The following is a 26,783-nucleotide window of genomic DNA, read 5'->3' as shown; positions in this document are numbered from 1 at the left end:
CATTAAATCCTTGCAGGAATGTTTTTCTTACAAAAAAAGCTTTTACTGCCCCAGACGTTAAATCTTGGAGCCAACTCCTTTCAGAGCCCCCTGAACACCTCAAAAGATGCTATCCCCCCCGAGATCTTTAAAAATAGTGTTTAGTCCACACAATGTGTCTTCAGTGCATACCAAGGACGTAGAGAACAACAAAGATAGTCAAGCGTGAACACTGCAGTGTTGCCAAACAGTGACATGAAAAAAGACACAAGGTCACTCAGTTCCATTGGGCACAACACTACATACACTGCACATCACAATACACAGATATTCACAATCAGGTGGTAATAAGATGACAAGATGTTGTAACATAACATACAGCATACTAATGTAGGACTCTCCCCACATATACTTTCTCAAAGCAAAATTCCAAAGCATATTCCATAAGCACAATACCACAGCTCCCCCTGGTGAACATTTTTTATTATAGCAACACAGCATAAAAGATTTACTGACCTGAACAGCTCTCGGATTTCCTTAACAGTAGCCTGGAAAGGGACATTTCGAACCAGAATCTTCGAGGTCTTCTGTTTTTTGCTTTTCTGTTTCTTGTGATCAGTAGGCGCTTTTTCCCTGCAGTTAGAAAATATATATTTTATATTACATGTTTCCTCTATGCTATTAACTACTTCTACACTATGCTTTAAGAGTTAACGTTACTGATTTATTATCTATTTAGGGTCTATTCAAAGATGCAAAATCTATTTGGGTGTAAATACTCCCCTATTTATTAAATATTATTCAGTTAAGAAACAATGGACAAAAAATCAGCTGAATGTGTTTAATTGTAATCTTTAGTGTCCAAGGATAAAAATATAACTGGTCTCTCTCAGACTGAGTTGTTCTATAGAAATAGTGGACTTCACCAACTGTGACCTGCAGCACTAATTCCAGCATAATACGGATGAGAGTTAAAGTTCTTACATGTTGTTAAATAGGCCACATCTACACTTGTAATAGACTTCTGTGAGAAAACGTACAGGAGAATAAACTAAAAATCATTTTTTAGTCAGGAAAACAAAATATGGTTATTGTACTCCCCATAAAATCCTTTCCTTGGAGTCTATTGGGAGAAACAGGAAGTGTTATATCTTCGGGTTATACTACTATCTAGAAAATGGACACTGGCAAAATGGTAGGTCAGCTTCTACAACCAGCATGCCCCAGTTTGTAGCTAGCAGTACCAAGAACATCCATTAGGAGACAAAAGAAGTGGGACGTGCAAAAACAGTCCAACTGAGGGGTGGAAATATTTCTGAAGATGAAACCAGATAGTAGTACGGTAGTAAAGCACGTTAGAATAAAAAAATAAATAAAATAAAAAAATAAAACACAAGTGGCAACCTACAATGGGGAACCAATGCCTAATGCCAAAAGAAAACAAGAATACAGATAATCAGTCAGGAAGCTTTTGATATGGCTTTGACACACACTGATCTACCTGGTCCATCCAAAAAGATATAAGAAAACTGAACAGCCTACAAGAATCAACTTGGATGATTTTACAGCCCATACCGTGGTCAACACAAAAGGGACCCCCTGTCAGAGAGCTAGGGCTGGCCTGAGGGACCAAAAAAAAAAAAAAACCCAATGTACTGGGGGAAGGAAGATCAGAACTGCCCTGTGTAAGAAGGTCATAGGTCTCAAATCCCCTATTCCAATAAAAAAAAGCCTAAGAACTCTAATAGGGCACTATGCATGAAATGGCTGTCGGGGCAGACATTCACCTCACAGAAGCAATTCCTACCACGGGAAGAAGCCTTCTTCCGTGATAGAACCCTTGAGGATGAATAGAGGTAGAATTATCTCAACGGAGTGTAACATTGGTTCTTGAGAACACAAAAAACCCAGAGTCACAATGGTAAAAACTGAGGAAGATACAATGAAATTCCTCATAAAGGAGTAGGCAATGGAAAGGAGGTTAATCTCTTCACCAAAACATAGCAAGGACGAGAGCTGATGACTAAGATCAAAACCCACCCATCTACAGTAAAAAAAACAAAAAACCCCAAAAACCTTTAGGTGAAGCCCTATGGTAAATCTTGCTGTAAAATTCTGCCTATCCTGAAGATGGTAAGAGCCACAAGTTCAGAGATGCTCTTGACTCCCCAGATCCAACAGTGTCAGAGTCCATCAAAAAAAGGTCAGAAGCCTTACTAGGCCAGCATAGAACAGCTGCTTTGGTCAATCCATAGCAAGGGAGATTGCCAGAACATCCTCCCACTTAGTTGTGTGAAGCAAATGAGAAGAAGCATTGGAGGAGCAAAGGCCTAGCTTCCAGATCCTTCAAACAGACCAGAGAATTCCTTGCTATGGTGAATAGATTCCTGCACCTGGAGACAAGTCTGCGCACCATGCAGCTGAACATGGGGCCCACATCCGACATCCTCCACTGTAGGTCCTGGAATGTACTCTATTGCGTGGACCACTCTATATCATGTCCAGATGCTAGTTGAGGGAGCATGACATTCAGCTGACTGCACTTGAGATGAGCACAGTGAACAGGTCAAATTGGAACTCTCTATTGTAACAGTAAGATCTCCTGTTCCTGCTTTCTGGAAAACTAGCAGTATGGTGTCATCCAGCTACATCCAGATCAGGTGACCAGCCAAGGGGATAATCCAGTGACATAGATAGAAGCACAGATTTTTAAAATTCCAGGACATAGGACTTGAGATCTGATACTTATTATTATATAAGAGTTATATACTGTCAAAAGTTTGCGCATCGCTTTACTACAGGAGGACAGACAGTATAGTTCAACAAAAGAGGAATATGAGGGCACTACTCGGTAGAGCATACAACCTAAAAGGGAGGGTCAAATGATACAAAAGGAGTCTATTGATACAACTGATTGAGGTAGGGAGTTCCAAAGGATAGGAGAGGCTCTGGAGAAGTCCTGAAGTGAGCATGGTAGGAGGTAACAAGGAAGCTAGAGAGCAGAAGGTCTTAGGAAGAATGAGGAGAATGATTTGGTTGGTATTTTGAGACAAGGTTAGTAATATAGCTGGGGGTAGTAATGTGGATGACTTTGTAAGTTGTTAATATTTTGAATTCTATTTGTTGGGTGAGTGGAAGCCAGTGGAGGGATCGATGGAGAGGGGTGGCAGACACTGAACCAGAGGGATCCATGGAGAGGGGTAGAAGACACTGAACAATTGTTAGGGTGGACAAATTTGGCAATGGCATTCATGAAAGACTGAAAGGGGGATAGCCTATGTAAAGTTAAGCCAGTGAGGAATGAGTTGTAGTAGTGGAGATAAAAGATAACCAATGGCACCACAAATCACTCCCTGGTTAAGAAGGGACACATTTTGGAGATGTTGTAATGGTTTAGGCAGCAAGATTTGGGTATAGACTGGAGTGGGGCCAAAGAAGAGTTAAGAGTTAAGAATCCAGGATCCTGGCATGTGGGGTGAACTGATAGTTGTGCCATCAATCTCAACAGAGACGTTAGGGGTAGGGGCACATGGGGGAGGAAACATTATGAGCTCAGTTCTGGATAGATAAGATCCAGGAGTTGAAGACCAGAAGACTACAAGTTGGGAGGAACTACCGGATCCTTAGGAACCCAGCAACTACTGGATTTTCAAGGTCAGATAATTTGGTCTGCTCAGAGCCTTCAGCAACTTGTCCCATGACAATAGACTGCAGAGCATAAACAGTCTGGGAAGATAATGGAGAAAGTAGAGAATGAGCATTCAGGAGGGTCAGAGACAGCCACTCCTGGAGATGGCACTGGGGCATGCTTCAAGGCAGACTGCTGCAGTAATTTGGTTCAAACACATAGAAAGCCCGAAGAGGGCATGGAAAAAGCTAAAGCTCCACTCATCAGAGCTGCAGGATTCTCTAATGATAATGACCTTACAACAAAAGTGGTCTCAGATTCTAGACTGTAGGCATTAGTCACATTGGGTGATACCAAATAAATGCCCTCAGAACCAAATTATACATTATAGGCTAAAGTCACCCGTGGCAGCAAGACTGCCCTCTGTGCGTCTATGCAAAGACATGTTGCTCCACACAGCAGTAGGCAACTATTCCTGAAGTAAGGAAAGGCCACTAGTACTTACAAACCCAGGAAGATGGTGCTGATGATGGCTTATGGCAGATGTAAGTGATGATTCACTGGAGGTTGGCGGTGTCATGAAACTGGAGATACACACAATACACCAAGAACAGGGACAGCAGCAGGATATTAGGATTATTGGTTTACCTGTAAAATCCTTTCTTGGAATATATCTCAGAACACAGAGGAGTTAAAAGTCATTGTTATTGTTCCACTTTTAGGTGAATGGACATTGGTCACACAAAAAAAAAGGCAGTCCGCGCCCAGACATAACCCCTCTTAGCTCAGCTAAAATCACAGAACAAAGAGTCATAAATAGTCATTACTAGACAGAAACGAGCCAAAGTAATCAACCTGAAAGGAGGGCAACACAGCAACAAGACCAACACGCCTAATCCAAAAACTGAACAGGGGGACCCCCCTTACAAAGTTGAATGCAACGCCTGTGGTCCAAAACTGGCATCAGCAGAGGCAAAGACATCAACTTGGTAGAATTTTGTAAATTTGTGAAAAGACAACCAGGTAGCAGCCATTCAAATTTGTACCACAGAAGTTTGAGAATGAATGGCTTAGGAAGCACTTATACTCCTTGTGGAACGGGTCTTAACCAGGAAGGGAGGAACCTTACCTTTGATCCCATGGGCTTGAGGAATAAGCTCATGAATCCACCTAGCAAAAGTGGATTCAGACTCTGCCTGACCCTTACAAGGCCCTTCAGACAGAATAAACAGGGAATAAGACTATGGAAATGAAGCCATAGACTTCAGATTTTTAACAGCCCAAACTACATCCAAAGTGTGACACATTTGGCTGCTTAGGAGTAGGACAAAAAGTATGTAAACAAAATAGGGTCAATTCACAAAAGGGTATTTCATGAGATTTTTGTGTCATGTGAGACTTGTTTTTTTAATCAAGTAATTTTGATTTTATTTTCAATTTACAACAAAACTCAAAAACACACTGAGCATTCCCACCAACCAACCCCATCAGACAAACAATTTTTTTTATACACACACACACTTTTTTGCATCTTCCAGATTTGCTTAAAACCTCTTATCACATCAAACTTATGAATCACTTTTTTCCTACATAGAGTCAGTGACAATACAGATCTGACCAATATATTATGTCTGATTACTATACCTTAACTAATATAAATATATAAATTGGGACCAAGAAAGAAATGCTGCACATGCCGTTTACATGTATAGGAGTATAAAGAGGACCTATCATGGTTCTATAAATGTAAAGGAATATAAAGATGACCTGCCATAGCTCTACACGTTTATAGAAGTATAAAAAGGACCTGTCAGGGCTCTATACATGTATATAGGAGTATAAAAAGGACCTGTCAGGGCTCTATACATGTATATAGGAGTATAAAAAGGACCTGTCCGCCGGCCACCCGCTATCGCTCCACAGAGCCAGAATGGGGATCTGCAAGGGAAACAGACAGATCCCCTTTCTGACAGGGGAGGAGAGACAGATCTGCTGTTCCTAGTGATCAGGAACAGAGATCTCTTTCCTCCTCCAGTCAGTCCCATCCACCCCCAGTTAGAAACACCTCCCAGGGAACACATTTAACCACTTTCCTGCCAATGACATTTACACAGTAATCAGTGCATTTTTATAGCACAGATCGCTGTATAATTGTCAATGGCCCCAATAATGTGTCAAAAGTGTCTTGCCGCCGCAATGTCGCAGTCCTGGTAAAAATCTTAGATTGACGCCATTACTAGTAAAAAAAAAAAAAATAATAATAAAAATGCCATAAATCTATCCCCTATTTTGTAGACACTATAACTTTTGCGCAAACTAATCAATGTACGCTAATTATTTTTTTTTTACCAAAAAATATTTAGAAGAACACATATTGGCCTAAACTGATGAAGACATTTTAGTTTTTGTTTTTTTTTGGATATTATAGCAAAAAGTAAAAAATTTAGTTTTTTTTCAAAATTGGCGCTATTTTTTTGTTTATGGCACAAAAAATAAAAACCGCAAAAGTGATCAAATACCACCAAAAGAAAGCTCTATTTGTGGGGGGAAAAAAGGACGTTAATTTTGTTTGGGTACAACGTTGCACAACCACGCAATTGTCAGTTAATGCGACGCAGTGCCGTACCGCAAAAAAATAACGATTGAAGTGCAATTGAAGTGAGTCCTCTAACTCAAAAGTGGTAACTTTTAAAAGTTGCCTAAGGAGATTTTTAAGGGTAAAAGTTTGTCGCCTGAAAAATAGGCGTGGTCCTTAAGACCCCTTTCACACCACACCGCTGATACCGCCGGATTTGTGGCGCATTTCGGCCGCTAGCGGGGCGCTTTTACCCCCGCTAGCGGCCGCGAAAGGGTTAAAGCCTCCGGCAATACGCCGCAATAGCGACGTTTTACCGGCGGCATTACAGCGCTGCCCCATTGATTTCAATGGGGAGCAGCGGTGGAGGAGCGGTAAACACACCGCTCCTTCACCGCTCCAAAGAAGCTGCTGGCAGGACTTTTTTCTGATGTCCTACCAGCACACCGCTGTAGTGTGAAAGCCCTCGGGGCTTTCACACTACACACAATGGTGCAGCTTCTTTAGGGCGGATTGCAGGCGCTATTTCTAACACTATAGCTCCTGCAAAACGCCCTGGTGTGAAAGGGGTCTAAGTGAGTAAAGTGTCAAATAGACACTCCCAGTAACAATGCAATTTGGGACATCACCACAACATATGTATAAGTGTGCTTGTGTCATTAGTACATCTTGGGCAATTTGACGTAGTTGCTTTACTCCAAGAATGTAAGGGTCCTTTCACACGGGGCGGATCACTGCTGATCCGCCCCGTGGATATCCGCTTGCTAAGCGGGGATTGCCAGAGCGATCTCCGCTGAGCAGGAAGATGACAGGTCTATGTCTGCACACTGCGCAGGGACGGACCTGTTACAGCACCGCTCTCCCCTATGGGAGATCAGGTGACGACGGACCGCAGTGTCCATCGCCACCCGATTCAATGACGGATGGAAAAATAGCTTTTTCCTCCGTCACACTTTTTCGGATCGGAGCGGGTCAGATGTCAGTGGACGTCACCGCTGACATCCGATGCTCCATAGACCTCTATGAAGCATCCGTTCAGGTCCTCCTGAAAAACTGACAGGCGGACCTGAACAGATCGTCTGTGTGAAAGGGGCCTAACTCTAAGGGAGTATAGTGAGATCTATGCATAATAAATAACAGGGTCAGACGTTGTCAGAAGGATAAGAATACTCTAAATAAATTTTGCAAAGCTTGCTCCCACTCCTCCTCACTAAGAGTCTCTACACCATTGTCCTAGACTACCATCTTGTATATTAGTTCCAGCTGTACTTTGCAGGAAGGAATATATATCCCCAATAAGTCCCTGTTTGGAGTGTCTTATAGTTACTGCCATCACTAAAATTGAAGATAGAGTGAGTATATTTTAATAAAAAAGTCGTGGCCCGACTCAGCAGAGCATGTAGATATTGAAAAAAATATTTATTATTAGACAGTTGATATTTCTCTGCCAATTTATCAAAGGGTTGTGGAATCTCATTTTTAAAGAGTTGATGAAGTAACACAATACCGACTCTTTTTCATGAGTCAAAATTTTCAAGTTTCGCTACCTCAGGTAGTTGCAAATATTTACATATGGGCATATACTGAGTATATCCCTCATATAAAGTTTCACATTGGACGGTAGTCCATATTTTATGGATTAAATGAAATGTGGGAAAGCAAAGTTTACTATGGAAATAATGAGCTACTATTAGCTGTACTGGTGGATCCATGCGACACATTTAACCCAAATATCTCATGCGATATGAAAAATGTAAATTCACTACAGGTTCATAACCTATTTACTATAAAAATAAGGAACGTTTAGTAAATACTGCATAAACCTGTCTAAAAGTTAATTCACAAGAAAGAAAAAGGGGGGTTTATTTATTAAAGGCAAATCCACTGTGCACTACAAGTGCACTTGGAAGTGCAGTCCCTGTAGATCTGAGGGGAGGCATGCAAGGAAAATAAAAAACAGCATTTTTGCTTGTACATTATTGGATGTTAAAAATCAGAAGTTTCCCCTCATTTTGTATCTTCCCCTCAGATCTACAGTGCCTGCACTTCCTTAACAACCAGTGACTTCTAGTAGAATGTAAACAAGCTGTGCAGTTCCCCACAATCCATACCATGTCTTTCATGGTTCAGTATGGACCTCCAAAAAAATAAAAAAAATAAAAAATAAAAAAAAGGCGTGAGGTCCCCCCACAAAATCCACACCAGATCTTTATCCGAGCATGCAGGCCATTATGTGTCACTTACCTGACAGAGGAGCCAGCGAAGTCACCGCTGTCCCCTGTAGTGCCGAGCGTCCATCTTCTTGGTGGGTCTCAGTGGGTATCGCTGCTCCAGCGCTGTGATTCGCTGGAGCAGCGATGACGTCACTCCCACGCATGTGCACGGGAGCCGACACTCGCGGCATATCGCCGTGATTTGCGGCTTGCCCAGTGCGCCTGCGCGCCGCTGTCTATGGCGTATGCGCTGTAGACAGCGGTGGCTGTCTTCAGGTAAATATCTCCTAAACCGTATAGGTTTAGGAGATATTTCTTGGACCTACAGGTAAGCCTTAATCAAGGCTTACCTGTAGGTCAAAGTGGTTTGTAAGGGTTTACAACCACTTTAAAGGAAGGTTAGCCTTATGAATCTCCTGGTGGTCATTCACGACTGTTGCTTTATGTAAACTACAACAAACACATGCAGGCTGATATAATCTTAAGACTGTGTTGCATTAATCTTCAGAACCCCTCAGAAAAGCACTTGCAAAGCTGGAGTACATTACTTTCACACAACATGCACAGCCTGTGAAGCTTACTTTACTTACTATACAGTATACTGCATGCAGACTTACCGGGTTGCTCTTTCCGACAGTTTGACCTCCAACTGATGGCCATCTACTGTACAATGCTGTTGAAAAAAAAAATGCACATTCTTAAAAGGTTCACCAAAGAGATTTCCATTGTGTTCTAACAATTCCAATATTGATTTTTTATCTACATATACTGCACCAAACTGTCCGATGAATTTTTCAATTCAAATATAGTGTTTTTCAAAGTAATTGAAAACATTTAATACTGTGTAAAAGTTTTAAGCAGGTGTGAAGAGATGCTGTAAAGTATGATTTTTTTCAAAATTATAGAATGTGTTTATTTTTATCAATTTACAAAATGCAAAATGCAAAGTGAATGGACAGAAGAAAAATCAAGTCAAATCAATATTTTGTGCGACTACCCTTTGACTTCAACCCAGCATCATTTCTTATACTTGCACACTTTGTACATTTTGCACAAAGTCAGGGATTTTGTAGGACTAGAGTCAGGTGTATGAGTAACCAATTATACCAAGCAGGTGCTAATGAACATCAACTTCATATGTATGTTTAAAACACAAATAAAATCTTTTTTTTTTACTTACCAGAAATGGCTGTTGCTAGGCAGAACGTCCTTATTTGCCACTTCCTACTCCGCGGTGATCTTCATTTTTCTCCTCCTCGCGTTGTCTTCTGGGGAATGGGACGCGCTGTGTTATGGGAACTGTGTGTGCCCCAGAACACAGCCGGCCATTCACAAAGAGGCGCGCCACTCGCGCATGCGCAGTAGGAAACGAACAGTGAAGCCGCAAGTCTCTACTGCCCACTTCCCTTTGTTCAAATGGCAGCGCTGGGACCTGATCCGATGGATGGATTGGCCTCGGGAGGCTGACCTCACGGGCACACTGGACAGGTAAGTGTGCTTATTTAAAGTCAGCAGCTACTAAGCTGAGGTTGTGGAGACAGTTTCATGTCAAAAGTTATACACCAAGGCAAGACTGAGCACAGCAACAAGACACAAGGTAGTTATGCTGTATTGGCAAGGTCTCTTCCAAGCTAAGATTTCAAAGCATCCTGGGGTTTCAAGATGTGCTGTTTAAGCTCTTTTGAAGAAGTGCAAAGAAATGGACAATGCGGAGGACTGTAGATGCAGTGGTTGACCAAGGAAACAATGTAGCAGATGAAAGACACATCATGCTTATTTCCCTTCGACTTCAGAAGAAGTCTAACAGTGCCCATCAGCACAGAACTAGTGGAAAGTAGGGGTGCACAGAATGGAAAATTTTGGTGCGGAAACCAAAAATGAAGGATGCACTAGGTCAAAAAGCGAAACCCAAAACAGATACCGAAAATATACAATTGCATTATTTTCGACTTTTTAATTAATATCACCAATTTAAATTAATATGAATTTATTGTTGCCCATTATTGGCACCTTTTAGTGCAAACCATCTGATACAGGAGATGATCAGAGACTGCAGACATAGTACAGGAGATGGTCAGAGACTGCAGACATAATACAAGAGATCAATGCAGCCTCACCAGTGTCCATCAGACACAGCCTGCCAGTGCCCGTCAGACGCAGCCTAACAGTACCCGGATCAGAGTGGCGATCTCCGTGTGTCACGGAGCTGTATTTGACTTTCCGCCTCCTTTGATCACGTCACGCTGATTCAATGTCCCACCATTGGATCAGTGTGCCGTCTGTTACTGCGGCCCGTGCAATTCAGCTTCGTAACACACTGAGATGGCCACTCTGTGGGAGGGGGAACTGCGGCAAGCCAGGATGACACCCCCGCAATTTTCGGATCTATCGGCAATATTTTCCTTTCAGCAATGTGCCAAAAACACCATCTTCTGCCGTTTTTTTTTTTTTCATCTGTCGAAATTTTGGGGTCTCCCTAGTGGGAACCAGTGGGACCCAAGTACACCTATCTACTATCCATAGAAACATTTATATATGGTGGGACTGTGTTAAGGTTCGTCCATTCTGGGATAAGATTTTTGGGATATATAATGATGTAGATCAGACTTCGTTGTCTCCTTCGCCTCTGCCTGCCCTCCTGTCCATGCTTCCAGGAACGATTCAAGCACAGAGGGGGAGTCTTAAGTTTCTTCTTCTCTGCTGCTCGCCATGTTATCTCTCTACACTGGAAGAAAGGTTCCACCCCCCCTATTTCTGGTTGGGTGGATATTCTTATTGACATGATGCTCATGGAGGAGTTGAAGGCGGAGGACACATATGACAAGTTTACCCTATTGTGGTCCCTCTGGCGTTACCACTCTAAATCTGATCTCTTCCTCAATAACCTTAGGATCTAAAGAGCAGACCTGGCTACACCTATGACTGGAGGTTGGTGTTGCTGGGGTGACCATAAGTTATACTTAGGGGATGGACTTATTTGAATCTGCACCCCCACTCTACCACATGTGGTGGATATTCTGCCAACAAACTGGGATATTATAAGTAGCCTCTTCTGTAAAAGTATGTGCTGTGCTTCCCCTCTTTCCCCCCTTACCCCCTTTCTTATGTATTCCTGATACCCTCCGCCATATGACAAGGTAACAAATAGAACCTATACCTGGGCAGAGTCCGAAGAGTGATGACACCGTGCGGGGATACGAGTATTCCTTTCAAAATGTTCCTTGTCTTTAAAGTTGTTCATGCTTGCCCTTTTATGTACTTTGCACTATGGAGGGTGCGCCTCGGCTCCCTCACCCCCCTTCTCACCCTGCTCCACCCTGCTCCTGTTTTCCCTCCTGTACCCCCCCCCCCTTTTTTTTTTTTTTATTACCAATTTGCCTACTTGATGATAAGTTGAAAGGCTGTATTTGTAGGAGGAGCCTGAGAGGGCTATTTAAACCTCCTCCTCTGTCAGGGCCAGTGTTGTTAGGATTTCTGTGTTCCCACCCACCCGTTCCCCAGTTTCATACATTCTCATAGTATTTTTGTTCTTATTCTTAAATTCAGGGTATGCCCTCTTTTCAGGCATACTGACCAGCTAGGCCAAGGCACACCTCAGGCCTTGGTTCTTATGAGTATCGCATTTCCCGCTTGAAGACTGACTACAACTGTGATACATTGCATTGCTGTTACTTTGTTTCCTTTCCTGTTTTTTATCTTGAAAATAATAAAAATACATTCAACCCTACTATCCATAGAAGTCTGGCCAAAAGTAGTCTTCATTGAGAAAACTGTGGCCCAAAAGGCATATTCTGACGTGGAAACAAGGCTAAGCGACATAACTATGCATAAAAACATAGGAACTGGGGTGCAGAAAAATGGCAGCAGGTACACTGGACTGATGACTCAAAATCTGAAATATTTGGCTTTAGAAGGAGGCAGTTTATTTGCCAAAGGGCAGGAGAGTGGTACAATAATGAGTGTCTGCAGGCAACAGTGAAGCATGGTGGAGGTTCCTTGCAAGTTTGGGGCTGCATTTCTGCAAATGGAGTTGGTCAGAATCAATGGGTTCCTCAATGCTGAGAAATATAGGAAGATACTTATCCATCATGCCATGAAGTCCCATATTTTGAGTTGTTACCAAAACAGGGACAAAGTGGAAATCTTCCAATCTGGACATGCGTTCTGGTGACCCTAATGACAAAAGGGGTATTCCCTCACTTTGCAGGGATTGCCTCTCACTCTCTAAAGGCAGGCATGACCAAAGTCTGGCCCGCAGTCTGGTTTTATACGGCCCCCACTTGCAATTTGCCTTTATCACTTTTGTGGCCCCCAAGCTCCGCATAGGGTAAGGATGAGCTTGGTTTTTATATATTTTCTTATCCCCTGACAAATTTTAGAGCGCCTCTCACTGATAAGCTGGGGCGTGTTCCAAAGCTTGTTGGGAAGTTGACAGCGCGCAGCGCCAATAACCGACACCGAGTCATTTCCCGGTCCACAGCTGCAGAGCGCTCAGTGCCTGTGATTGGCAGCGGTGATTGGCTGCGGCTTTGTCAGTGTCATATTGGGCTCAGGCACATTGACTTGCGAACACACCCGAGGTCATCCTTGCAGTGAGAGGCGCTCGGTATTTCTTAGGCGATAAGGAAAGTACTGTAACGGATATAAAGAGAATATATAAATATATATAATAATTTTAAAAAAACTAGCTCATCCTTGCCCTGATCAGAGCATGGGGGCCACAGAAGTAATAAAGGCCATTTCTCAGGGGATAAAGAAAATAAAATTTATATTTTGTAAAAACTGAGCTCGCCTTACCCTGAGCGGAGCTCTGGGATTTTGGGATTTGTTGGGGGCCAAAGAGGAGATATATATATATATATATATATATATATATATATATATATATAAAAATAACAGCTCATCCTCAGACTTTATCATGCACAGCCACAGAGGTAACAGAATTCTTGTTGGGCAGTGTATTAGTGTACACTTAGACCAAAATCTCTGGCACTTCACTCACATGATCCCTTCCCCTTCTGGTCAATTTCTAAAATGGCGACTGTAAACAAGGGAAGGAAAGTTGACAGTGAGGGCCGCCACTTCCAGGACAAGTGGAAAATTTCTTTACTGAAATACAGAATCACTGTGTTTGTCTGATATGCTAAGAGACTGTGGCTGCTTATAAGGAATTTAACATCAAGAGGGACTACCAGTCGCGACATAGCACATACGACCAGCTAACAGGGCGCGACCGCAGTGAAACGTTGAAGCAACTTGAGGCTGTTTTAATGTCACAAGAGCTATTTTTCACAAGAGCCTGTGAGCCAAATGAAAATGCCACAAAGGCGAGCGAGGTGGCAAAGTTAACTGCTAAAAATTATTTTGCTGAGGGTGACTTTATCGAAGAATGCGTTATGAAAAATGGTCGAGAATATCTGTCCCGAGAAGAAGCAAGAGTTTGCCAACATTTGCCTGGCTCATAACACTGTAGCACAGAGAATTGAAGAGATTTCATCAGATATTAAGAGACAGTTGACATCCAAAAGGAGTGGATTTTGACTTCTTTTCAATAACCTGTGATGAAGGCACGGACCTATCTGACACAGCTCAGTTGCTGATTTTTATCAGCAACTGATGAAATGAATGTCACTGAAGAGCTACTAGACCTCCAGAGCCATATGGACCAAACAAGAGGAAACAATTTGTTTCTGTTAGTTTCCGCCACAGATGACATGAAACTGCCTTGGAACAAACTTACTGGGATTATTATTGATGGGGCACCTGCAATGGCTGGTGAACGAAGTGGATTAGCAACCCTAATCTGTAACAAGGCGAGTGAAGGAGGCAAAGCTATTAAACTCCATTGTATCATTCATCAACAAGTTCTCTGTGCTAAACATCTCAAATATGACCATGTTATGAAACCGATGGTAAAGACTGTTCATTTTATTCACGCTAAAGCCCTGTGCCACCGCCAGTTTAAACAATTTACTACTGGACATTCAGGCTGAATACGAAGATGTTTTATATCACAACGATGTAAGATGGCTCAGTTGGGGGTTTGCACTGCAGCGTTTCTACTCTCTGGGAAAGGAAATTGGAGAATTCTTGGAAACAAAGGGACAACCAGTGCAAGAGCTATCTGATCATATTTGGCTGGCTGATTTGGGGTTTCTAGTTGACATAACAAAGCATCTGAATGTACTGAACACAAGACTTCAGGGAAAAGATGCAGCAGTGAACCAGCTTTATTTACACCTCAAAGCTGCAACTTTTCATAAGGCAGTTGTCACAAACACAGCCCAATACCATACATTTTTCAGCATTGCAGGAAATAATGAACAGTTTTCCACAGGACAATATCAGTGCGCAATTGAGCAGGTATGCAGCAGACATCACTCTCTGGCTGGGGAGTTTAAATGACACTTTCAGGATTTTGCAGTTACTGAAAAGGAGATCAGCCTTTTCTCCTCTTAATTTTCTGTTGACCCTGATGATGCTCCAGATCAGCTCAAGCTCATTGAGCTGCATTGAGACAGCGAGTTACGCAGTCGTCACCAACAGCTCTCTCTTGTGAACTTTTACCACCAACTAGATAAGAGCCGGTTTCAAGAGATTCAAACATTGGCTAAGAAAATGCTGAGCTTGTTTGGCTCAACATATATGTGTGAGAAGACATTCTCTGCCATGAACTTTAACAAGAACAAGACTAAGTGACTCTCACCTGCATGACATTTTGTGCATCAAAACCACTGCCTTTGACCCAGACTTAGCCTATGTGCTGCAGTCCAGATCTCAGTTTCACCCTTCACATTAGTGCAGGCAAGTTTTTTTTTAGTTTTTTTTTTTCCAATTGAGATGAATATATTGTGAAATCTCAGTTAGTCTAAATCAGTTGTGAATATATTTGGACACAAGATACTTGGTGTTATGTTCCTGTTCATATTTTTTTAACTTAAAAGTTGACTTTACAATGATCCTGACATATATTTCAGTTTCCTGGATTTTTTTTTTCCATCTGGATCTTTCAGATATGAAAGGCATAGTGATTTAACACCTGTTTAGATTTGTCAACCATTTGACGAAATGAAAACTATGCAGTTTGCAATAAACTTTGCATAAAATATTTAATTTGCATTTAATTTTAATGGTACAAAGTCAGGGAAATGGTCGGCCCTCACGCATGTTCACTTCATGAAATCTGGCCCTCTTTGAAAAACAGTTTGGACACTCTTGCCCTAAGGCTATAGGACAGGAAGTGAAGTGAAATCTCTTCAATGGGGCACAAATGGGGGGGGAAAAAAAAAACTGACAGAGGTTGCTTTACCCTACACTAAATGAAGAAAAAAAAATTGGTTGTAGTTCTACTTTAAAGCAGGCACCACAAAACATCTGTTAACCACTTAACCACCGGCCCATAGCTGAATGATGGCTACAGGGTGTTTACTTAACTCTGGGAGGACTTACTATGACGTCCTTCCAAAATTCTGCTCTGGGGCGCGCACTCGAGAGCATCCATGACCGCCGGGCCCACAGGACCCGGCACATCACGGATCACGTGATCAAACGACGGAGCGATCACTTGTAAACAAACCGGCGTCATGACATCTCTCGGTTCCTCCCTCCCCCCTCTGTACCGATCGGTACAGTGCAAGGGGAGAAATCGGTGATAGCAGCGCTGTGGGCACTACAGATCTAGCTCACAGCGCTGCTATCACCGATTTCTCCCCTTGCACTGTATCGATCGATGACCGATGACAATTAACCCCGCAATTCCATGCCAATACTCTGCAATGCCCTGCCAAAACTCTGCAATACCCAGCAATGCCCTGCCAATACTCTGCAATACCCAGCCATAGTCAGGGATACCCAGCCATGCTCGGCAATGCTCAGCCATACCCAGCCATGCTCGGCCTCTGTATGTGGCCAGGCTGTGGAAGTCTCACACATGTGGTATTGCCGTACTCAGGAGGAGTAGGAGAATCTATTTTGTGGTGTAATTTTTGGTATGTGTTGGAAATATTGTATAAATGGACAACTTTGTGTTTAAAAAAAAAAAAAAAAATGCATTTTAACCACTTCCTGCCTGCCGGCCTTCATATGACGTCCTTAACTTTCTGCGGAGATATCTGAATGATGGGTTTAGCTACGCATCATTCAGATATCAGCTTTTTCAGCCGGCGATTCTCTACATCATGGGTCTTCAAACTACGGCCCTCCAGTTGTTCAGGAACTATAATTCCCATCATTCCTAGCCATGTCTGTGAATGTCAGAGTTTTACAATGCCTCATGGGATGTGTAGTTTCGCAACAGCTGGAGGGCCGTAGTTTGAGGATCCCTGCCCTACACCATAAGAATGATCATAGCGTCCCTCCCTACCAACTCGCTAATACGATCAAAGCCAGAATCGTTTTATATTTTTTTATTTCTGGCTTCCCAGCCTAGAGGTGAGATGTGGGGTCGTATTGAGCCCAGATCTCACTGTAAAGAGGACCTGTCATGCCATATTCCTATTACAAGGGATGTTTACATTCCTTGTAATAGGAATAAAAGTGATCAAAAAATGTAATTTTGGGAAAAAAAAGTGTCAAACTAAAATAAAGTAAAATGAACAATAATTTTTTTTGTTTTGTTTTTTAAAGCGCCCCTGTCCCCATGTGCTCACATGCAGAAGCGAACGCATACGCAAGTCCCGCCCACATATGAAAACGGTGTTCAAACCATACATGTGAGGTATCGCTGCGAACATTAGAGTGAGACATGTTAGGTATCTATTTACTCGGCGTAACTTCATCTTTCATATTATCTAAAAACATTGGGCTAACTTTACTGTTTTTTTTTTTAAAGCATATAACAGTTTTTTTTCCCGATGGTGCTCCCTGCATGTTGGGCCACTGTATGTGGCCACGCTGTGTAAAAGTCTCACACATGGGGTATTGCCGTACTCGGGAGTAACCGCAGAATGTGTTTTGGGGTGTAATTTGTGGTATGCATATGCTGTGTGTGAGAAATAACCTGATAACATGACAATTTTGTATGAAAAAAAAAAGGAAAAAAAAATATTGGTTTTGCAAAGAATTGTGGGGAAAAATGACAACTTCAAAAAACTCATCATGCCTCTTACTAAATACATTGGAATGTCTTCTTTCCAAAAATGGGTCATTTGGGGGGTACTTTTCTGGCATGTTAGGGTCTCAAGAAATGGGATAGGCCATCAGTACTTCAGGTGTGATACATTTTCAGATATTGACACCATAGTTGTGGAATCTATAACTTTCACACAGACCAAGTGATATACAGCAATTTGGATTATTTTTACCAAAGATATGTAGCAGTATAAAATTTGGCAAAAATATATTATGAACAATGAATAATTTGCTAAATTTTATAACAGAAACAAAAAAATGTTTTACTGAATTTTTGGTATTTTTTTCATTTATACCGTAAAAAATTTAAAAACTCAGCGGTGATTAAATACCACCAAAAGAAAGCTCTATTAGCGTGAAAAAAAGGACAAAAATGTCATATGGGTACAGTGTTGCATGACTGAGTAATTGTCATTCAAAGTGTGAGAGCACTGAACGCTGAAAATTGCTCTGGTTAGGAAGGGGGTTTAAGTGGCCAGTGATCAAGTGGCTACCATTGTTACAGACTTTTTTTTAATAAAGATCGTCTTTCATGAGCATTCACCTTTGTGATATGGGTCAATGGATTCATACTTCGGTTATGTTCACTGCATAAATCTTTGTGTACACACCTCATTTAAAGTCCCAACTCTCTTTTTTTTTTCTTTCCGCAAAATGCAATCAGGATGGAGGCGCATGTCTATGTGCGCCTCATTTAAAGTCTCAAACTTTTCCCATACCAAACAACTGTGTGTTTTATTTATTGCAGAAATTACATACTATAACTTTCACACAAACCAAATAATATCCACCAATTTGTACTTATTTTTACCAAAGATATGTAATAGTATACATTTTGGCCAAAATTTATGAAGAAAAATTACTTATCTGCTAAAATTGTATAACAGAAACTAAGAAAAATTCATTTTTTTACAGAAAGCTCTATTTGTGTGAAAAAAAGGACAAAAATTTCATATAGGTACAGCGTTGGATGACTGAGTAATTGTCATTCAAAATGTGAGAGCGCCGAAAGCTGAAAATTGGTCTGGTTATTAAGGGGGTTTAAGTGCCCAGTGGTCAAGTGGTTAATAGCCGATTATGTGTCTCACCTATTCCGGCACTAGAATCCCTAACACTGGCCCCTTAGTTCAGGCTAAGCCCCTCGAAACTCACCCCCATCATTGTGTCCAAATAGAGCAACATTACTGGTCACTCAGATGTTCTTATTGTACATGTAAACAATCAGTGGCAAGTTATTGACTGTAGAGTAATGTAAATATGCCTATAAATCTAGGGGTTATGACTTGGCTTCAAAATTTAAAAAGTTAAGCAATTATATGCAACGCAAATCCAGGATCAGAGGGAAGCGCTGAAGAAGCTGTTGCTTACAAAAGGTAGTAGTAGACACTCGGTATTGTTAGATTGAAAACGCTATAGTGACAAAGAAATTTCAAGATAGAAACCAGACTTAAATTGCCTTTGATATTACACTATAGAGGCCTGGTTAAAAGAACATAAAAAGACATACCTGCAACTGTCGCAGAGCTTTTTGAGCTTGTTCTGGCTTCTTATATTCCACAAAACCAAAGCCCATAGATAAGAATACACCTGTAAGAAAGAAAAACATCTTAAAATTAGAAGAATAATTTAAAAAAAACTTGTGCAAACAGGTCATATTAACGCACGTTAAAATGAAGAAAGCCTTTTAATATTACATAAGCTGAACAGTTTCTAATATATTTAACTACACTGTAGTGAAGGTAAAACCCTTAGAGAACAGAAGGCTAACAGATTCAGCATGTTCAAATTAGGGCAGATCATATAGCCCCAAACACTCGCTTTAGTTAACCTTCTGCCCCCCACCACACAACGCATATATGTAGCAGCAAGGAGGGTGTGTTTTAATGCCCACCTGCTGCAATGGGTGGCACAACTTTCTGTACTGAGAGAGTGCTCAATGCTTGCACCCAGCACAGTGACCAGGCTGTCAAAGACAGCTACCTGTCTCTATTAATGATTGAGAGCCTCCAGGCAGTTTGGTTACATTGCAGGCTAGCTGGTAAGTGAGCTAGGAAATTCTGTTTGTTTTTGATGTGCATTGCCTTTCCATGTGCCCTTCTTGCTGCAAAGCGTAGTTATAGGTTGGGGTGGTTGCCATTTGTTTGTGAATTGGTGCGAGTAAGTACGGGATACCTCAGCTGCCACTGCGCCCTTGCTGGGTGTCCTGTGTGTCCGTATATCTTTAAGGAGGGGTGGGCTCCCTCCAGGCACACCTGCCCTTAATCTATCCAACTGCTATATATATATATATATATATATATATATATATATATGTGCTTCAGTTTTGGAGACTCTCAAAATTATAGAGGTAGAACCACAGTAAACTGGGTTACCTTGACATGGCCACTGCAGCTTACAAATATGTTTGCATATATGTGCAACTAAATCCATTTGATGTTTTTAACGTGATTCTTTAGACAGGGCCAATTTGGTTTTGCTGCAGGCTAACTGGTAAGTGATCTGGAAAATTCTGTTTGTTTTTGTTTTTGATGTGCGTCGCCTTTCCATGTGCTCCTTGCTGCAGAGGCTAGTTATAGGTTGGGGTGGTTGCCATTTGTTTGTGGTCTATTAGATCACACATCTCTTGTCTGCCCTTCAAAGCAGCCGATGAAACTGAGATCAGTTTGAATGGCTGCTTTACTAACCTATTTATCAACAATAAAAAAAAATTCCCAACATCCTATACACTATTACCCAGATTACGAAATGTTTGGGTAACACTCCACAGATCCATTCAATCAGATTAGCCAAAACCTGGCTAGAATTCTATGGTTTCACACACACAGGTGACCAAAAGGCCAAGTAATGTTTCAAATATTAAAGAGTCACCCACCCAGGCTACCAAAAGTTAATTTAATATCCCATATACTCATTCATCAAAATTTGGGAAACCTCTTACAAATTCATTACTAAAAAAACAGGTAACATTTCTTAGACTAATTTACCCAGATTACCAGAAATCCACATTACGATTCACATATTACCAAAGGCCCCAGCAACATTTCATGGACTAATTCACCCAGACTGACAAAAGCCTGGCTGCCCACCAAAGTCACCTCACCTTGTTTGTCTTTCTTTTTTGAAATGCTACACGATTTCACAGTCCCAATTTTCGAAAAGACCTAAGAAGTAAAATTGTAACAAGGTTACAATGACCCGTTTATAACAGAAATATATAAATCCTTTTTTAAAAGTGTGTCTAAAATGCTCTATGTATTCTCTGAAAACTTTAGCAAGCAAAAACAGGGAAATGCACATTTCTTACCTCTCTTAGAGTTTCCTCATTTGTGCTGAAATTTAGGTTTTTAATAAATAATGTACAGCCAGGAAGCGTTTCTTCCTCCTCAGATTCACTTTGCCTGTCAGTCTGAGCTTCTTCATGTTCTGGGGAAAGGTTATCTACAAAAAAAAAAAAAACTATTTTAAGGGTCTGTATGTACATGTGCTAGTGTCAAATAGGATTTTTATAGACACTGTAAAATCCATTACTTAGAAACCTTTGAGAAGAACCTACAGAAAATGTATGAACAGAAGACAAGGTGGAAGTCTTTCACATTTGGGAAAGAGATGCCAAATGGCCCAAGAAGCACTCAAAGGTCCAGTAAAACAGTGAGATCCCATAAGCCTGGATAATGATGTGCCTGATCCAGCTAGAGATGGTGCAGTCTTCCAGAAAGAAGAGACTTTTACAGCTGGAACAATGTCCAGACAATAAATAGAAGTTTTCTTCTACTGAACTGGAACTGGACAGAGGGATGGGACCTGGTTGAGGTGAAAGGCGGAAAAATAGGCAGAAAATCTTGGGACTTAACTCCACCATGCCCCAATATCAAAGCAGAAAGGGTTCCTTGCAGGATACGACTACAAGAGTTGGGAGGCGATGGCTACAAGAAGCACCACCTTGTGGGTCAAAGTGAAGAGAGGAATGGCCTTTAATGGCTTCAAACAGAGGTATTCGAAGAGCTGAGAGAACCAAATGCAGATCCCATGAAGTCACAGGGGAAAAAAAAAAAAATGGAGGGAGCTACTTGGGAGACACCCATTACAATCAAAGATTGAGAAGCCAATGGTCTCAAACAGAATAGAACGGTCAGAAACCCTATACTTGATAGTGCAGACAGTTAAACACTGATCCAGGTACAGCTGCAGGAAAAATTATTTTTCCCATCTAGAAACCCCTGGGGTGGAAGCACAGAGATTCACAGCAAGTGAAGTATGCCTTTATTGCCCAATGATAGACCTTGTAAGAAATAGACTTCTTTAGCTTGTATATCATAGGAATCAAAGACTTGCAGCAAGATTTCTGCTTTCTTCCTGATGATTGATGTACACCACCACTGTGATGTTGTCTGACTGAACCAGCAATTCTCAAACAGGACAGCTGAATGCTGCAGAGGCCGCTAAATTGCTCAAAGTTCCAAGAGGTTGATTAGGAGACAAAACAAACTAACGTTAACCAGGTCTTCTGCATTGACAGCATGTCTTGGAATGCTCCCCAACCACACAGGCTAACATCTACCATGAGGATCCTTCAAAGAACAGGTAAAAAATGTTTCTCTCTAGAGCTAGATTCCTGAGCTCTAAAGCCAGACACATCCTTGTCCTTGATGACAGATGAATTGTGCTGTCTAGAGACCGGATAGACAACAGAATGCTGCATAATAGAAGTTGTAGGCGAAAATTTGAGGAAGGAGCAGGGAGTGATACTATAGGTTGTAGCTCTAGCATACCACCTCCTGCATCCAAGAATCTGAGAAACAAGCTGTCCAATGTTAACATAAAAATTAGCAGAGGAAGGCCGGTCAGATTATTTGGCAGACATTGGGTGCAAAGACTAGAAAGTGGATGGAGAGTCATGCTTGGGGGGGGGGGTCCTCAATGTGGAGGTCAAGGGAGTGGAGAAATTAATGGGATCTTTCCAATAGAAAGGTGTTTCTTACACGGAGAAAGATGGGTACTCCTGCTACCAGGAGAATCTTAGATGATGTTGTCAAGAGATGGTCAAAAGAGACACTGTCCCGTGAAAGCCATGCGTATCAAATATATTTTTACACAAACGTTCTGTAACAGAGAGATTAACAGTAACAGCCATCGGTTAGATATCCTTTAAAGCGTTTGTTAACCCAAAAAAAAAAAAAAAATAGATTCTGCTCCTTAAAAGCATGTTATATGATAGTGCTTGTCCTGTGTCATTTGGCCCCCTGTAACGCCTAAAAAACCTGGCTGATCCTGACAGTTTTTCCCCACCCCACTGTAAACTGACCATGGTGTATCATGGCTCCTGAGCCCCGACACCGTGGTCAGTATATGTGCCTCGGTCATGAGCAGCCTGCTATCTGCTCGTGTGTGTGTGTGTGTGTGTGTGTGTGTGTGTGTGTGTGTGTGTGTGTGTGTGTGTGTGTGTGTGTGTGTGTGTGTGTGTCACCCCTCCTGCTGCTCTCATAACTAATCTGTATACACCATCAGCACTGCCACCTATTGCAGTGTCCCCCTCTGTGAATGCTTTATAAATATAAATGCTGTAAATACCCAATTTAAGAGCCGAGATTGTGATCACATGACCAGCCAGCTCTCTCCTCCTCCCCTCCAGACTGACATCAGCAGAGAACTCTCAGCCCCTCCTATTGCATCTCTCAGAGGAGGAAAAGAGAAAGCTGGCCAGTCATGTGATCGCAATCTCAGCTGTGAAATTAGGCATTTGCAGCATTTATTTTTATAAATCACACACAGGGAGATACTACAATAGGAGGCAGTGCTGATGGTGTATACAGGTTAGAGTGTCTTAACAACCACTTGAAGGAATTTTGACCAGTCAGACAGGGTTTGACAAAGTAAAGTTACAGCCAGAATCAGATGAATGGCAGTACCAGACACTGCTAGATCCACAGTTGGGCTGGACCACTAATGCATAAAATTGTTTTCGCTTATCAGGATGTTTCCAATCTCCATAGAGAAATAGTTGAATAAGCTGCTGCAAAAGGAAAGTCTTTGTGGCCTTCCGAGCTTTAAACAATCCAAGACTGGACACAGTGCTGGTGGAAGCAACAGGTTAAGCCTCTAAATTCAGGGTAGTGCGCACGGCATCAATAAGGCTCCATGCACACTGGAGCTCATAAACTGCAGTTTATTGGAGTTTGTGCTTTTTTTTTTTTTAAAAGCCCATAAACTCCACTCTATGATAGCCTATGTGTCCATGCACACATGGACGTTTTTCAGCTTTAATGAGCAGTGGAGTTTATGGGCTTTTTTCTGAACGCCAGAAATTCGCGTTCAAAGTGCCGTTTTTCACCGCCAAAAAACGACAAATGCTGATAAACACTCATAAACGCTCATAAACGTGCGTTAATTAGTGTTCGGCATTCTATTTTTTCAATGCATTGTGGGAGTTTGGAATGTACTGTGGGATTTTTGGAGTGTCCTCTGTGTATTTTTATTGAAAACGCCCATAAACGCTAATAAACGCTCATAAACGCTAGTACAAAACGCTGTTAAAAGCAAGTTTTTCAACCAGCGTTTTCTGCCAGCAATCTGGCGTCCAGAAAAAGCTTTTTTGAGCTTCAGTGTGCATGGAGCCTAAGCGATAATACTTCCAGACTAAAGGAGACTGTTTTATCAGTGGACTGTGACTCTTCAGGGGTAAGCTCTGTGGACATTGGCTTGGATGCTATCAAGGCCAAGTGTAAATCAGATGCAGAATCAGCAAGAGGTAATAGGGGAGAACGCTTGTGGCCTATATGGTCAGAGTAAGTAAATAAAATCATTAAGTCTTGTGTGACCTTGGTAAAAATCTCAAGGGGGGGGGGGGGGGAGTAGGTCCAGCCATATCCGGTGGACCCAAAGATGGCTCCAAGGATGGAAGAGATTTTAAGAGCAGAGGAAAACATAATTCCAAGCTGCACACATTGGCCGAGTCTCAAAGCTCACTCCAAGCAGACCCGGAACCATTAGCAGAATGAAAGCTAGAATTGGAGACAGCAGTACTGTTTCACCTGTGTCTTTAATCAGACTGCAACTGCCTCACAAAAACTGGACAGCTGGTAGCATGCGAGGGTTGGACAGATAAAGGTGACAAAAGTTCCTGTAGGTGAGAAGCACAAACAGAAGATTGAATTTCCATGTGGCTCCTTGCAAGCAGAGGCAGCAGCGAGAACATGCTTCCTCAGAGCAGTATGGCAGGAAAAAGCACAGTTTGTGACACTCCATCTGCAAGGTTACATAAGTGCTCAGCCCTGGTAACCCCCTGCATCCAGCAGGTTATCTCATGGCTCAGTTCTGTTAACCCCTTTCACAGCAAAAGCTGAGGGAAAAGGGAACAAAAATGCTCAGTAATTAAGGTAGCTCCCAATGCTCAGCCTAAATGACCTACTCACTTAGTGAGTTTATGGACAGAGCATGCACCGAGGCATTATTGGCAGCTCTGGACCTGATGGGCGCTCTGCAGCTAACTTTTACTGGGACAGAGTCTGGAAAGAGGACTGTGTGGAACCTAGTGCTCAAAGATCACTTTCAGGCTATCCCCATATGATGATGTAATATATGATATACCCCATGTTGTTCTTCAGATTTCATGTATTCTCTTGTACAATATTTAATACATATTTTCTGATACTATTGTAGTGACCATTTTACTTGGTGGAGATCTGAAGTCCTGAGGAAGTGGGTTACCCTGCGAAAATCATTGACCTATATCTAACGGTCTCCAGAGACACCACAATTCAAGTCCCTGTATACTCTACAATTTAACTGGCATGAAATTTATATACTTTTTTTTTTTTTTTTAAAGATTGGATACAAAATTTTAATATGTACAAATAAAGATGTATGACTATTTTTAATAATGTTCATTTTTTGGGTATAAAACCATTGGAGATATATTTAAAGTCCCTCTTCATATATGAAATACTTTGGTCGTGCCCCATAACACTCAGTCCAGATGTTGCATTTTAAAAAGTCAGACTGAGGATGCAAGCACCAGTATCTGCAACTGAAAAGACAACATTTCAGCAGCATTTAATCGACGCCCCTTTCCGCAGAGAGCTATCCCGGAAGTGGGTGCAGATACCTGTACTGTACAGGTATCTGCACCCCCTCCCCCCTGAAAGGTGCCAATTGTGGCGCCGAAGGGGGGGGGGAGGGTTCCGATGAGCGGAAGGTCCACTTTAGGGTGGACCTCCGCTTTAAATATGGTACTAGCAAAAACACAAGAACACAGAGCTGCAGAGAAGACACCCATCCTCCTAGGACACTAGCAAAAGACTAATGCTGGTAGTGGGTGAAGTTATCCTGGACTGGCCTACAGTGTGTTTGCCAGTGTCCAATCCAACCCAAAAGTTAAAGGTTTACAGAGTGCCTCAATAGATGAGAAAGCAAGACATATTACCATATTAAAGCAACTCTATCACCATCCTAATTTCATAAAGCATGCTGCCTGGAAAAGGCAGCTTTAAATAATTACCTGTTCTGATGCCTGCATTTTCTCTCCCTTGGAGGTACAGCTACTGAAGAATCTTCTGCATCCAAGACCTTTGGGATATATTGTCCTCCCTCAGCACTCTCTGGTTTCATCCGCTTGCACCTATGTCACTACAGGACACAGTAATGACATAGGGGGTTAGCGGATGGAGTGTGCAGCAGGTAAGTCTCATAAGGTTCGTTTTCCAGCAGGCAACTTTTTTTTCAATTTGATCAAGGTGGTGATAGAGGAACTTTAAAGGGATACATAGGGATCCAGACAAGATGAAGAGTAAAAATGTAGCTTTACATCTTCCATTTCAATGCTGTAAGGAAAACAAAACCAGCACATTCATTCTCTGTCTTCTCACCTTTCTCTTCTTTTGCTGGCTTGTCCTCATTTACTGGTTCAGCTTTCTTCCTTGCAGGTGGGGTGTTAAACACATTCATGGGAGCCCATTCCAGGTACAGAGGCACATGCTGAAACTGGTATTGAAAAAGCGGTGCAGAAGTCAGCATGCAATGTACACAATTCATTAATTTCACAAAAAATATTCCAATAAAAAGTATCATGAAACAAAGTAAATTAAATAGTCAAGCATGAAAAAGAAAGTAGAAAATAGGTTGAAGATTTTGCTCTTATTTATCAACATACACAATCTGGTTGGTGTTTTTTAATGGCATGTGGTTGTACACAGTTTAAAGTTAAACTGCTATATGTCTCGCAAGTAAATAAATTAACTAGATTTCAGAGGGCTGTGTCATATTG

At 41.7% G+C, this 26,783-nt stretch overlaps 1 protein-coding gene across 2 annotated transcripts in view; it reads right to left on the bottom strand.

The window, feature by feature from the left end:
- RBM19 (RNA binding motif protein 19) overlaps positions 1–26,783 on the bottom strand; it is a 130,895-nt gene that overhangs the window by 44,324 nt on the left and 59,788 nt on the right. For both annotated transcript variants that reach the window (XM_077461270.1, XM_077461269.1), the window contains exons 16-21: positions 26,386–26,500; positions 20,829–20,962; positions 20,625–20,685; positions 19,032–19,111; positions 9,013–9,068; positions 496–612 (exon numbers count right to left, since the gene is read on the bottom strand). In XM_077461270.1, coding sequence (XP_077317396.1) covers positions 496–612; positions 9,013–9,068; positions 19,032–19,111; positions 20,625–20,685; positions 20,829–20,962; positions 26,386–26,500 — 563 coding nt within the window. The remainder of the gene's footprint in view (positions 1–495; positions 613–9,012; positions 9,069–19,031; positions 19,112–20,624; positions 20,686–20,828; positions 20,963–26,385; positions 26,501–26,783) is intronic.

Source organism: Lithobates pipiens, unplaced genomic scaffold, assembly GCF_037356315.1.
Source record: "Lithobates pipiens isolate NorthernLeopardFrog02 unplaced genomic scaffold, aLitPip1_a1.2 Scaffold_3, whole genome shotgun sequence".
Taxonomy (NCBI): Eukaryota; Metazoa; Chordata; class Amphibia; order Anura; family Ranidae; genus Lithobates; species Lithobates pipiens.
The sequence above is the reverse complement of the archived record's forward strand: the minus strand, read 5'-3'. Positions and strand labels throughout refer to the sequence as shown.